At 35.4% G+C, this 14,427-nt stretch overlaps 1 protein-coding gene across 3 annotated transcripts; it reads right to left on the bottom strand.

Annotated features, from left to right (window-relative positions):
• Nucleotides 1–539: 539 nt before the first annotated feature.
• Nucleotides 540–10,829, bottom strand: pcyt1ba (phosphate cytidylyltransferase 1B, choline a). Of its 3 annotated transcripts, none has more exons than XM_079805544.1 (8): nucleotides 10,504–10,829; nucleotides 8,358–8,457; nucleotides 5,392–5,508; nucleotides 5,115–5,266; nucleotides 4,965–5,043; nucleotides 4,743–4,885; nucleotides 2,809–2,997; nucleotides 540–2,363 (listed from the first exon to the last, which is right to left on the bottom strand). In XM_079805544.1, exons 1-8 carry the CDS (start codon nucleotides 10,540–10,542, stop codon nucleotides 2,151–2,153), a joined length of 1,032 nt encoding a protein of 343 aa, XP_079661670.1. In that variant the 5' UTR covers nucleotides 10,543–10,829; the 3' UTR covers nucleotides 540–2,150. The 3 variants fall into 3 exon arrangements, with proteins under 3 accessions (XP_079661670.1, XP_079661672.1, XP_079661671.1); XM_079805546.1 differs by having other exon boundaries at nucleotides 592–2,363; nucleotides 4,758–4,885; nucleotides 10,504–10,693; XM_079805545.1 differs by having other exon boundaries at nucleotides 599–2,360; nucleotides 10,504–10,693.
• Nucleotides 10,830–14,427: the final 3,598 nt, after the last annotated feature.

Genomic DNA, 14,427 nt, shown 5'->3' with positions numbered 1-14,427 from the left:
GTACCTTACATTTTCTCATATATGTTATTGAAGTATAGATTTCAGTATTTATTTAAAACTATTTTTTAAACTAGAATGAAGAATGCACTTTGATGCCTTGAACTCCGAGCGTTCAGAAGATGAGATTGAAGTATGCAAGCATATTCCTGTGAAACCAAGGCCTTGCGTGTCATCGTCAAGCTCAAATAGTCGTTGATTTTGCCAGTATAGTCTGTTTATGCATGCACAACACATTAGGGAAAACTTTGACCTACAATGAAATATCTGACCTGATATTCTAGTGTTGTCATACAACCACAAGGTATCTGCAAAATAGACCTTTTTGTGTGACTATTGTTGTTTTTTTTTACTTTTGTTTTTCTTGTTCTTGGTAAGTAAGACACCACTGCTTATAGATAAATGCAGTTTGAAACAAAATGTGTTAGATGATTTTGTGTGACGCTGACATTGACACATAAATCATCATGATGATTTAGATATCGACCTATTGACATTCCACCTGAAGTACCTATAAAAGAAGAACAATAAAGCGATCTTCCAGTTCCGATCTTCATTTTGTGTACTTGAATTCGTAATGAATCTCGTAGTTGACCATTGTACTGTTTCTCAGTTTATTATTTACATTTTAAGCCAGTTTTAAATGTAAAAGAAAACCATATACAAACCAAAAAAAAGAGACTTTTTTTACAAAGTACAGATTATGTAAATTGCCGTGGCTCTTGCATACATATAATGGCATAACTAGACAAGACGGGAGGAATTACATGATGTAGGGCTGGTAAATCGAGCAGCAAAGATTTAATGTGATATCCCTCACGTTCATTTTATTACCATTTATCTAAAAGCTACTAGACCTTTTGGATGTATTATTTTTAAGACAATTCTTTATCGTACCAAAAAATTAGCAAAGAAATTGCTTTATTTTGAGGTTAAGGCTGCAGTAACACAAATTAATGACTATTCATGAGAATTAAACACATTCATGCACAGACATTTTAGTGAATGCTAGCGGCCTCCTCATTGGTGCACTGATACATATTCATGAAGTGGATCAGACATCGTTCTTGAAAACAAGGAACGGGGATTGGTGTACGTACAGTATGTTACAGTAGGGCAGTACCAATGTTCCAGTCAGACCTGAGCAAAGACGGCAGAATCGGTCCTCATCCCTTTAAACATTTGGGGCGAATTCACTAAAATTGTGGCACTTTATGTCTATGTCTATTTCACGAACCACACTTTTTTTGGCCACTACTCTTTCATTAACCAAATTAAAGTAAGCTTTAAAAAAGCAAATCATATGTTTTTCTTGTTGTGGCCGATAACTGATAAATGGCAGATATTACATTTCTAATCTATACTTCATAGTGTATATTTTTATATAGTTCATACAACATTTCGTCTGAGTAAAAAAACTGAACTAACATCATAATGTACAGTGTGAGATTTGCTAAATATTCCATCAAACAGTTATTCAATTATTATTCTGTTTTAAAAATGAACTTTAAGTGTGTGTTAGATGATGACAAAGGTCATTTCAATATAAAAACAGGGGAAATGAGCTCACGCAAAAACCTTCATCCTTCCCTCGGGTCATTATGACCTGAAACATTTTTTTCTTTTAAATTGAGTGTTCAGCGGAGTGGTCCAAGACCTCAGAACTTTTGTCGCACTTGAACCACAAATACACACACACACACACACACACACACAAAAATTGACTGGATTCGAGGAGTTTATATTAAATATCCAATAAAACAAAAAAGAAAAAGGATGACGGTCCAAAAACTGACGTTATACCGATATCCCGGTTGATTTTGCATTAATTTCTAGTGATTTGGGTGCGAAAACTACACACAGCGTGTTCAAATGAAATATGCTAACAGTGGCCACAATTGAATCAGTGAATCCCCCCTCTGTTTACTTAACCTCTCAGGATCTGTTCAGGGCTGCAATGGCTTTCAGGTATTTGCTGTAATACCAGCATAACTAAACAGGACTTCAACAACCCTGTGTACAGTACAGTACTATAAATGTTTCCCATGAGGGTAGTTGACCTGTCATTGCTGCCAGTGTGTCTTATGAATGTGACGTGTGTATGGGTAAAGTGCAGTCTATTATGTGTGTGTGTGTGTGTGATGGACCACTTCTCACTTCTCATCCTCGTCACCCTCGCTCATGCTGCTGATGGAGGCTGAAGCACCCTTTGGGGAAGAGGGCGGCGAGGTTCTGGGCATGGCCCAGCGGGACGGGGGCGACGGCGAACGGGATGGAGAAAATTCCCTTGGTGGACTGCTGCTGGGTGAACCCCGCGGAGAGAACGCCTGGATCATACGTCCACTACGATCCTGAAACATCTGCTTCTGGAAAAATTAAAAGGTCATACTATATATATACACACCATATACATATACACCATTCAAAAGTTTGGGGTCGGTAAGATTGTTTTTTTTTATGAAAGAAATTCATTAGAATTATTTCTGAAGGATCATGTGACACTGAAGACTTTTTACTGACCCCTTTTGAACGGTAAAGTGTATATATACATATATATACAGTGCTGGGCAGATAACTCGTAAATTGTACTCTGTTTTTACATGATGAAAATTGTAGTTTGTAATGCAATGTAGATTATTCCTTTTAGGTAATATATTCTTTTTGATCTCTGTTGAACGAAATTGTTAAAAATCTGTGTAAATGACATTAAACATTCAAAGTTTTCCAGGTTTTCCATTTTTTTGTCCAGGTCAATAATTTGTGAAGGTCACCCAGAACTGATATATATCTATATATATCAATCTAGCTTACCCATGTCCCATCCGGTCCAAAAAGCTCCAGGAAGTTCCCAATGAATTCTCTTGATTTCTCCTCCCACTTCTGGATAAGATCATGGCTCTTCTCTTCCACTCGATATACAAAGTGCTTGGACTTCTCCTCTACTGTCCGCACTTTCTCTTTCATCTTATCCACCTGATTCTGCAGACGGTACTTCTTTTCCTGGCCAGAAACAGTTTAGAGTCAGTTCAGCAAGCATTTCTTAAATGTCAATGGCATTCAAAACACATCTTACTTCCGTAATGTTACGTACTTCAGTAAATCAGGATTTTCAATGAAAATGTTTTATTGATTTTTATTATGGGTCAAATTATGCAAGACTAATGTTGTTGGTCTATTTTTTTATCTTATTTTCTTCTTTCAAAACTATATTTAAAATATTCACATTCACACTATATTTATATATTCAATTCATAGATATAGTGACTCAAATATGATGGGCATGTTTCAATTTATTAAAGCTGCAGTCCGTAACTTTTTGCGCTCTAGTGGTAAATAAACTGAACTGCATGCGTCTTGCGGAAGAACATTGCAGCCGGAGCTACTTCTCTCTGTTTATGTCTATGGCGAGTCACGCAGGGACTGTGCTCCTCCGCAGCGGTTCTTACCAGTCCGGTCTGAAATAATCCCAATATAAACACTTAAAACACGGTTTGGAAAATGGATTAATGTTGTACATTCTCATTATATAATTTTTGTAAATTTTGAACACAAAAAGTTACGGACAGCAGCTTTAATTAATATAAAATATATTAATTTTTTTAGTTCAGGTTGTAAAAGGTCATGTGACCCCAAAAAGTTAATATTTATGAATGAATAATTCATTATATTTGCATAATATCTATAATATATACACTGCCGTTCAAAAGTTTATGATCGGTAAGATTTTTAATGTTTTTAGAAGAAGTCTCTTATGCTCACCAAGGCTGCATTTATTTAATTAAAAATACAAAAAAACAGTAATATTGTGAAATATATTCAAATAGAAAAGTTATTTTACATTTTAATAATATTTTAAAATGTTATTTATTTCTGTGATGCAAAGCTGAATTTTCAGCCGCATTACTCCAGTATTCAGTGTCACATGATCCTTCAGAAATCATTCTAATATGATGATTTGGTGCTCAAGAAACATTTATGATTATTATCAGTGTTGAAAACAGATTCTTTGATAACTAGAAAGTTCAACAGTATTTATCTGAAATTGAAAGCTTTTGCAATATTGTACTACCATTCAAAAGTTTTGGGTCAGTAAGAATTTTTTTTTTTGGGGGGGGGGGGGGGGGGGGGGGATTTATTCAGCAAGGATGCATTAAATTGATCATAAGTGGCAGTAAAGACATTTATAATGTTACAAAATATTCTATTTAAAATAAATGCTGTTCTTTTGAACTATCTATTCATCAAAAAATCTTGATTTTTTTTTTTACAACTGATAATTATCATAAATGTTTCTTGAGCAGCATATATAAGAATATAAGAATGATTTCTGAAGGATCATGTGACACTGAAGACTGGAGTAATGATGCTGAAAATTCAGCTTTGACATCACAGAAATACATTATATTTTAAAATATATTCAAATAGAAAACAGTTATTTTACATTTTAATAATATTTCACAATATTACTGTTTTTTTGGGGGGGGGGGGTTGTTGGTATTTTTAATAAAATAAATGCAGGCTTGGAGAGCATAAGAGACTTCTTCTAAAAACATTAAAAATCTTACGATCAAAAACTTTTGAACGGTAGTGTATATACATTTATATATAAACTCATTTATATATATACATTTTTCTCTGAATAATGGTTAAGGAAAATGTGTTGATTAAAAGGAGAATAAGTTGTATTTATTAAAAGAAAATGAAATTGGATTCAACATTTAAGTACATTAAGTTCACTTGCTTACATTAATATAACTGACATTCAGTTCTTTAGCGGTGTAGCCCCTCTGCAAGTTGCGTCTAGCGTACACGTCATAGTCTCTCACTATCCGGGTGATCAGGTCAGACGTTGAGATCCCTTCTGTCCTTTTAGTGGGCACAAACATCCCTGAGACACTCACACATGTTAGACCTGGTCTGAAGCACAAACATACACATGCTCTTAAGCGAAGAATAGTTTTCTTTACCTGCCTCCTTAATATGCTTGTACACATCCTCAGATCCAGCAGAGGAGTATGGGATGTCATCATGTGCCACAAAGTCAATCTAGAGAATACAAATCAGAGGGTTAATCGCAGGGAATTATGGGTACGGTACTATGCTAAGGCTTGACTGACCTTGTGTTTTTCTAAAAATTCTTGGGTAAGAGTCCAGGGCGCATCCCGCAAAATCTCATCGACGTAGCGGCAGTGTCTCAATGCCTCGTACCGCTCTTCTTCTGTCATTACGGTGAAGCCCTTGAACTTGTGAGTGAGTTCATCACTGCATACTTAACACACACACACAAACACACACAAATACATATTTCATCAGTTTAGGACCACACACTTCCTAATTCAACATATGCTACAGAATCCTGAAAAGTTTGGATCAGTAAATGAAATGTGTCTGTACCTCCAACTATAAGGTAGGCGTTAGGGAACAGATTCTTAGCCTGCATCAGGGCGCGAGCGTGTCCAGAATGAAAAAGATCGAAAATCCCATCTGCATAGATTCGCACCGGCCGGTCCACTGAAAATGGAAAATTCAAGACACTTTTTAAAAAAAATTATTTACTATTTCTCTAAACATAATTTTTAAAAAAAAATAAATTCATTATTGTATTCAGCAAGGAAGCATTAAACGGATGAAAGGTGACTGTAAAGACATTTATAATGTTACAAAATATAATTTTTTTCAAATAAATGCTGTTCTTTTGAACTTTGAATTCAAAAATATTAAGCAGCACAAACTTTTTCCAACATTGATAATAATAAGCAAATCACATTAAATTACATTTTATAATAAAATAGAAAACAGATATTTATTTGTAATATTTCACAATATTACTGTTTTATAAATACTATTATAGAACTATTACTGTTATAATATTAAATTACTACACTGTAAAAAAAAAGAAAGATGCTTAAGGTTAAAAGTTTTAGTCATTTCAACTTAAATTACGTTAAAAGGACTTTAAAAAAAACGAGTTGAAAAATTGCTCAACTTATTTTGACGAGTTAAAGCAATGTAAAAACATGTTGTCATAACTTATTGATCATAGAATTTTTGATTAATGAAATGCAGCCTTAATATACTCATAATCAGCCTACATTTACATTTTTATTTTCTGGGTCACAGAATGAACAGGGAATCTCTGAATGTAGCCTTGCTGTGTCTGATCCCAGTGGTGGGCTATTCTACAAGCACTGCATTTCCCTCTGCCACTGATATGGGATCAGTTTAAGTATCTTAACTCATCAATGTTTGATGGGATTAGTGAAAGGGATTAGTACATTTATGTATTCATCACGTTTTTTTGTTACTTTTTAGTAAATCAACTAGCATGATCTTAGACTTAAAGGGTTAGTTCACCCAAAAATGAAAATTCTGTTATTAATTACTTACCCTCATGTTGCTCAACACCCGTAAGACCTTTGTTCATCTTCGGAACACAAATTATATTTTTGTTGAAATCCGAATGGCTCAGAAAGGCCTCCATTGGCAGCAATGTATTTTGCACTCACCCATAAAGACCCATAAAAGGTACTAAAGACGTCGTTACAAAGTCCATCTCACTACAGTTGTTCTACAATAATTTTATGAAGCGACGAGAATAGTTTTTGGGCGCAAACAAAAAATCAAAATAGCGACTTTATTCAACTTTATTCTGGGCATCAGATGTGAACTCACAAAGCACCATGACGCATGCGCGAGAATATGACGTCGAGCTCAGTTCAGGCAGTGCCGTTGAAATACACACTTTAGCACCATTTTGACCAATACGCCAAGACCTAAAGCACGATCAATGTAGAATTCAACAGCTTAGATATGGCGCGTCTTCCTCTGCTTGTAAACAAACCTCCTCGCTTCCGAGTCTTGTGTCAGAACGCCGGCTCTACTCTCGCGCATGCATCGTGGTGCTTCATGAGTTCACGTCTGAGGCCCAGAATAAAGTTGAATAAAGCCGCTATTTAGATTTTTTGTTTGCGCACAAAAACTGAGTGCAAAATACATTGCTGCCAAAGGAGGCCTTTCTGAGCCATGGGATTTCAGCAAAAATATCTTAATTTGTTTTCCAATGATGAACGGAGGTCTTAAGGGTGTCGAACGACATGAGGGTAAGTAATTAATGACAGAATTTTCATTTTTGGGTGAACTAACCCTTTAAAGCCTTACTTGTCTTTGGATTGTGTAATGGCTGATGGATTTGGACAGAGCTGTTTACTCCATCAGCCATTACTCCAGTCTTCAGTCACATGATCCTTCGAAAATCATTGTAATAGGCTGATTTGGAAACATTTCTTAGCATTATTGTCAATGTTTAAAACAACAAATATTTTGTGGAAACCATGTTACCCTTTTCAGGTTTCTTAGATGAATTTAAAGTTCAAAAGAACAAAAACTAATAAAAGTATTAATTCCTTTCAACAAAAAAAGAGTGTGTGTAGTATACATATTATATATTATTTTATCAAAAGATTTCATACATTGTTTATCTTATTATCTTATAGTATATTTATGTATTATTACCCTCAGGTAAGCTTAGGTTTCAACCTGTTCATTTTCTTGCAATTTATTATAAATCAAGATATAATGAATGAAGTTATCAGCTTTAATAAAGTTAAGTTAGAGCTTGAGATAGCATATTTCGGAGTGTCTGTCTGATACACCCGGTTACAGAAATACTTCATGACGCAAGCATATTCATTTTCTTAGGTTATAAGATAACAGGAATGACCTTGTTACAAAAGTATTCGTGCTGGAAAATCGATTAATCGTGATTAATCGCACTCAAAATAAAAGTTTGTGTTTACATAATATATGTGTGTGTACTGTGTATAATTTTATATATATATATATATATATATATATATATATATATATATATATATATATATATATATATATATATATATATATTTTATATATATATATATATATATATATATATATATATATATATATATATATATATATATATATATATATATATATATATATATATATATATATATACACACACACACACACTCTTTAATGTATATATTTAAGAAATAATAGCATGTATACATTGTGTGTATGTATATATATATATATATATATATATATATATATATATATATAATTTATCTTATAAATAAGATAAACCTTATAAATTAAAATAAATATAAAACATTTCTTATATATATGCATGCATGCGTATTTATATATGCATAATTATACACAGTACACACATATATTTTTTTAAACACAAATTTATTGGATGCTATTAATCGCAATTAATCGATTGCCCAGCACTAAAAAGTATTTTTGTTTTTGAACTTGTATGTACTTTTTGTAATGATAATTAAAGTGGGAAGATAGAAGTACAGACTGACCAGGCGTTCCGAGTCGAGCTTGCTCTACAGTCAGCTTCTCATGTGGCGCCCGACACTCACAACTCGTCTCGGGGGTAAATATGGCTGGTTCTATAAGAGTCTGAAGAGAAAATTGAAGAATATATTGATTTGAGAGAAATTATGAGAAATATATAGACACTGTAGCTTCCCAAATAAAATACTGTTTAGGTTAAACAAGCCTAGATCCTGCTGACTTGACATCCCATTTAGTTTTTACAAAAAGGTTTACCTTTTTGTACTAATACAGGTTATTATCCGACGTATTGATTTCAGGGCAATCTATGTAACAGCCTCTTTACGCCGGATATTGATTTGTCCAGTAGAGGCTTCTCTGATATCGTTGACTAAAGACAAATGATTGGTCCACAGCAGCACAGAGTGGGGGAGATAGACACAGACACGCTGTACATAATACAGATAGTTCAATCCATTCAAACCTCCTAGAGGCTTATAGCATAAACAGAGAATAATAGGCCTGCAGAGATTGTGACAACACATGGCTCTGAATTAGCATTTCAATGTATAGCAAGGTAGCAGGCATATTTAAATTTTTTTTTTTGTGAAACTTTCAGGGAGTTTAAATGTGGGTTAGTTGTCAAAAGTGATTTAATGAATTTTTCTTTGGTCAAAATCAATTTCGATATTAAAAGAATTTTTTTTTAATATGAAATATTGTTCGTTTCAAGTCTGTATTATATTAATTGCTAGATCATATGCATATATATATTTACAAAATAATTTATGAAACAAACAAATGGAAAAGGTAATATATATCACAATATTTATTGTGCTCACTTATTTACCCAACATAGCAAACTATTTAATTATTTAAACCAGCAAAAATATTTAAAATTATAAATGAAGACAGATTTGAACTTTTGAAACAATGCTATATTTAATGGGTTTTAGTTGAATAAAAACATGAAACACTTCAAGTCTGTATTTTATTGTATTGTATTTGTATTATATTATAATGCATTTTATATTTTGATATATTATATAAAATGTATTATAGGCGATGCATTTTTGCCTAATAAAAATATTGTCCACTTCAAATCTTATATTGTATTTTAATTTATATAATGTATTATATTTGTGTTTTTGCTTAATTTAAAGAGTAAAATAAACAGCATTATAAAGGTAACACAAAAATATTAAAATGTGTGTTTTTTTTTTTTTTTTAGCGTTCACCTGTTTACCCAACAGCTATGGCAAAACTAATATTAAGATTTAAAATGTTATTATAATTGAAGACCATTTTGGTCTTGGTGTTTGAAACCAATACAAACCCACTGCTACAGAATTTTTTTTATTTATGTATATAGTGGATTTTTGACTTAAAACTACTGAGATATCCTGATGCCAACTTCCTAATGTGACAACTGGCCCCGGTCTGTTTTTGTAGACGTGGGCAGAGCCATCAGATGCTGTTTAAATAAATTCTGGGCAAACACATTACAGAAATGTTAAAGAATATTTATCTGTTTTAACCTTCCATTGATTTTTTTGGACCTTTGGGATCTTTGGGACAATGGTGACCATCTGTCCTTTCAGGAAATGCCCAGTGAGAGCTTCTTCCTGCTGGTCAACTGGAAACAGCTGGTACATATGCATTTACAGTGTACAATGAAGATATGCTATGTAGGTGTGATATGAAATGATTCATTGGAGGAAAAATCTCCATGGAGCAATGCATGATTCATTCCCATAGCAACGGAGACGGTGTGTTGAAGGATGCTGGGTACCTTTCCCAGAATTCTAAACAAGGTGAAGAGGAGGAGCAACATCACAGAAGGGCAACCTGCAGATAAATGCAATCTGGATGGTGTCTGTAACATTAGCTCTGCAGCATCCCACCAAAACGTTGGCTCTCTCACTTAAAAAAACAACATCTGGTGGACGCAGAGGATTAAAAGAGCTTATAGCAATATTGTGACATGGCATTAGCACAACCACGCAGCCAGTCGGTACGAAACATCTCACTTTAACTGCAGTTTCACAAGCTCAGCGTCACCCAGACAGTAGCACAAAAACAAAAGACAGATGAACACAAAGAAAAAGTGACCCAGCCTCTCCTCAACGTTTCACAGATTCCCTTGACGACAACAAAACACATATATCTCACCGTTCGTGGCAGTGGACAGGTATGTTCCAGCTCCTCCATGATTTCTGGAGGGTCCAAGCCAAACAGGACGTGACTCCACCTGTACCTGACTCAGCATCAGTCTGGAGCAGCTTTTCTAGCCGTTAGCCGAGCCTCGGTCAGGGATGCTCTACTCCAGCCTGTGTCTAGATCCCGCCCACTTGCTCTTCTCTTCCTCTCAGACTCTCCCGGCAGAGCCCTCCCCTTCTCAGCTCCCCTCGCAGTAATGCCGCCTATGGAAAGAGACGCTTGGCCCCTCCCTAAACCCACACACAGGACCTCAATGATGGCATAACAACAACAACAAGGAAGAGAGTCTGTTGATGAGGGCAGTGGCAAGTGTGGGGAGGACCAATCAGCAAACGTACCCTCCTGTCTAATTTACATACGAGAGTGTGATTGGCTGAGGAGGCTATAGCACCATCAGTGTGAACCCGCTGCTGAGCATCTCCGATGGCTCTTCATCTTCCTTCATCTTTGTGGTGGATCACAAAGGCTTGCTGAAAGAGACAACAATGCAGTTTTTAAGTTTAGATAGTAACATAGAATAGAACATTTTCATCAGCCCTACACATTAGACATGAGAGTAAAAGGCGTTTGTAGCAATTTGTAGAAATGTTCCTTTTCATATCATTAAAAACAACCATGCACAATTATATTATACATTTAAAAAAAAAGATTTAATTTCTAATTTTCACATTTTTAATTTAATTGATTTTAATTCAATGTGATGTTTTTCATATTTATTGGAATTAAGTTTGCAAACATTTCAACCATAGATTTAACCATGTTAAGCTATGCAAAACAAAGGCCGTAGCTGATTTTTATTAGTTTTGTGTAGTACATTTACTAATTTTAATTTGACCAGTCTAGCGAAGATCATATTTTTAAATGCACGCTCAGCTGATAGTTTGATTTTTTTTTTTCAAAAACAGGAAAAGAAAAAATTAACTCATTGGTTTGATTTATGATAGTTATTATAAATAATATCCTAATAATATAGTTTATTGTAATATTATAATGGCAGTGAATGGCAGCCCAAAATTTAAAGCCCAAAAAAGTGTATCCATCCATTATAAAAGTATTCCGCACGGCTCCAGGGGGTTAATAAAGGCCTTCTGAAGCGAAGCGATGCGTTTTTGTAATTTAAAAAAAATCCATATTTAACATAATATGAAGTAAAATGTCTAGCTTCTGGTGGACAGGCTACAACTCTGATTGTATTCGTCTGAAAGAAGAAATCATGGGGTGATTTTCATTTTTGGTTGACTATCCCTTTAATAATACAAGATCTTGACCAAAAATTGATGCACTTCTTGATGGAAATAACATCACAACATTTGTTTCCATCAATTTGGGGTCAAGATCTTTGAAGATTCTTGATGCTCCCTCCCAACCATTCTTTCACAATTTGAGCCTAATAATAATAATAATAATAATAATAATTTGTTACATTTATATAGCGCTTTTCTAGGTACTCAAATCGCTTTACATGGAATGGGGGGAATCTCCTCAACCACCACCAATGTGCAGCATCCACCTGGATGATGCAACGGCAGCCATATTGCGCCAGAACGCCCACCACACACCAGCTGATTGGTGGAGAGGAGACAGTCAGTATATGGGGATGAATAGGAGGCAGAGGCCACTGGGAAAATTTGGCCAGGATGCCAGGGTTACACCCCTACTCTTTTTCGAAGGACATCCTGGGATATTTAATGACCACAGAGAGTCAAGACCTCAGTTTAACGTCTCATCCAAAGGACGGGTGAATCTTATTGACATCCTGGAAGTGTCTTCCTACATGGTTGTTTAAGAAATGAGAAGCTACACACTCCATCATAGGGTTAGAAGAACTGTTGCCAAACATAAAACATGCTAGAAACATAATAATCACTGCAATAATGATCCAATCATAGACTCTTAATCATTTGCCTATTTAAATCCAAACAGCGACTGTTTTGTTTTCTTCTGGGCAGTGTATTGAATTGAATAATAATCTAATAAAGCCGTGCTATATAGGAAATAATATGTTTTGTTTTGTTTTTTCACTGCGATTTACTTCCAGTTCAGAAAACATTTTGAGAACTGTTCAGTTGTTATCCACTTGGTGGCACCATTGTTTCAATTTTATTTCGTGTGTTTGAACATGGCACAAAGTGGCTATTTTAGAATAGTTACAAGATGCTACCCAATAAATCAAAGGTTGGTTAATTAGACATGCAGTATTTGTTAATATTTTCCAATGCAGCTTCCCTCCATTTGCTCTCAGGTGTCAGCCCCGTGGCTAATAAAGTTAACAAAACTGATCATTTCAGTTTCTTAATATTAGATGCCAATGTTTCATGATAAACAGGATCAAGAGAATAACAGAAGCTCCATTCAGCTCAAAAACTTTCCTCTGACAGCCGTTTCTCTGAACATGTCTCCATTGAGTGCCAGTGTTGCATTCATTCAGCACAGGTAATTATTTCAGTCACAGAATAGAAGTGCTTTGAAGAACCACCCCCCACCCTCAGAGAGGCACAGTGTGGTCCAGGAGAGCTGGCGAGAGACTTGATATCCTCTTATGTGGTTCCTGTGTGCTCCTCTCCTCATCAGCATGAAGGCCGAGTCTCATTTTCTTGGGGGTATGTACTTTTGACTGCTGTATCCCCAGAGACTCAGAGGGCAACAGTACTGTGAATAACACTTCCATCAGTGGGGCCGTAGCTAATAGATTCAACTCTTATGGCTTGTGAAGCAGCTGTGCTCCAGCTCAAAAAGGTTATCGGTCTGTGTCATAACAAATAGATAATAAACAGGAGATCATTTACAAAGAGAAGAGACTCTCCCCTCCAAGACGTTGAGAGGGTCTGGAAAAAAAACACTTCCTTTTTGAGGCAATTGCAATGTGATATAAGTGTGCTGATTCAAGGTTAAGGATATTCTTTTCTCTCTCATGAATACTGAGATTCCCTTGAGTATTGTTTGACGTAATCTGTTTAAGTAACTTCTTTTAAGTGACATTAATTTCATTCTGGCCTCAAACATTTAGAAACAACAAACTAATTAATTTTTCATTTAGACATGCTAAATAATACACTGCAAGGAAAATGCAAGCTCATTTACTTCCTAATCAATTTAAATGTTAATTAGCATCCACTGTAGCATCCTTCCTAAATTAGCAAGTTAATGCAAGACGCACGTTAAGGCTGCAAGACAAGTTAAGGCTGCGTTTCACGAAAGCATCGTGAGGTAAGTTGATTGAAGTTTAAGACCATTGTTGGCAACTTGGCAATGGCTCGATATGGCTGCGTTTCCCAAAGCATCTTAAAGGAACACGCCGACTTTTTGGGACTTTATTATTCACCGTATCCCTCAGAGTTAGATAAGTCAATACACACCATTCTCATCTCCGTGCGTGCCATAACTCTGTCTGACGCACCCACCGCTAGCCTAGCTTAGCACAAAGACGGGAGGTAAACGGCTCCAGCTAGCCTACTGCTCAATAAGTGACAAAATGTCACCAAAATTTTCCTAATTACATGTTGTGATGTGTATAGTTACATCGTGTACTAAGGTCGACGGAAAATGAAAAGTTGCGATTTTCTAGACTGATATGGCTAGGAACTATACTCTCATTCCTGCGTAATAATCAAGGAACTTTGCTGCCGTACCATGGGTGCAGCAGCGCAATGATGTTACGCATTAGTACACGATGTAACTATATACATCACAACATGTAAATAGGAAAATGTTGGTGTCATTTTGTCACTTATTGAGCAGTAGGCTAGCTGGAGCCGTTTACCTCCAGTCTTTGTGCTAAGCTAGGCTAGCGGTGGGTGCATCAGACAGAGTTAAGGCACGCACGGAGATGAGAATGGTATGGACTTATCTAACTCTGGGGGATAGTCGGCGTGTTCC

The sequence above is a fragment of the Gobio gobio genome, assembly GCF_949357685.1.
Source record: "Gobio gobio genome assembly, chromosome: 23".
NCBI lineage: Eukaryota > Metazoa > Chordata > Actinopteri > Cypriniformes > Gobionidae > Gobio > Gobio gobio.
The sequence above is the reverse complement of the archived record's forward strand: the minus strand, read 5'-3'. Positions and strand labels throughout refer to the sequence as shown.

Coding starts and splice junctions, on each gene's coding strand:
- pcyt1ba (XM_079805544.1), bottom strand. CDS start 10,542: ATGGAGGAGCTGGAACATACCTGTCCACTGCCACGAACG. Junction 5,267..5,391: donor CGCCTACCTTATAGTTGGAG/GTACAGACACAT, acceptor GTGTGTGTTAAG/TATGCAGTGATGAACTCACT. Junction 5,044..5,114: donor AATTTTTAGAAAAACACAAG/GTCAGTCAAGCC, acceptor TGTATTCTCTAG/ATTGACTTTGTGGCACATGA.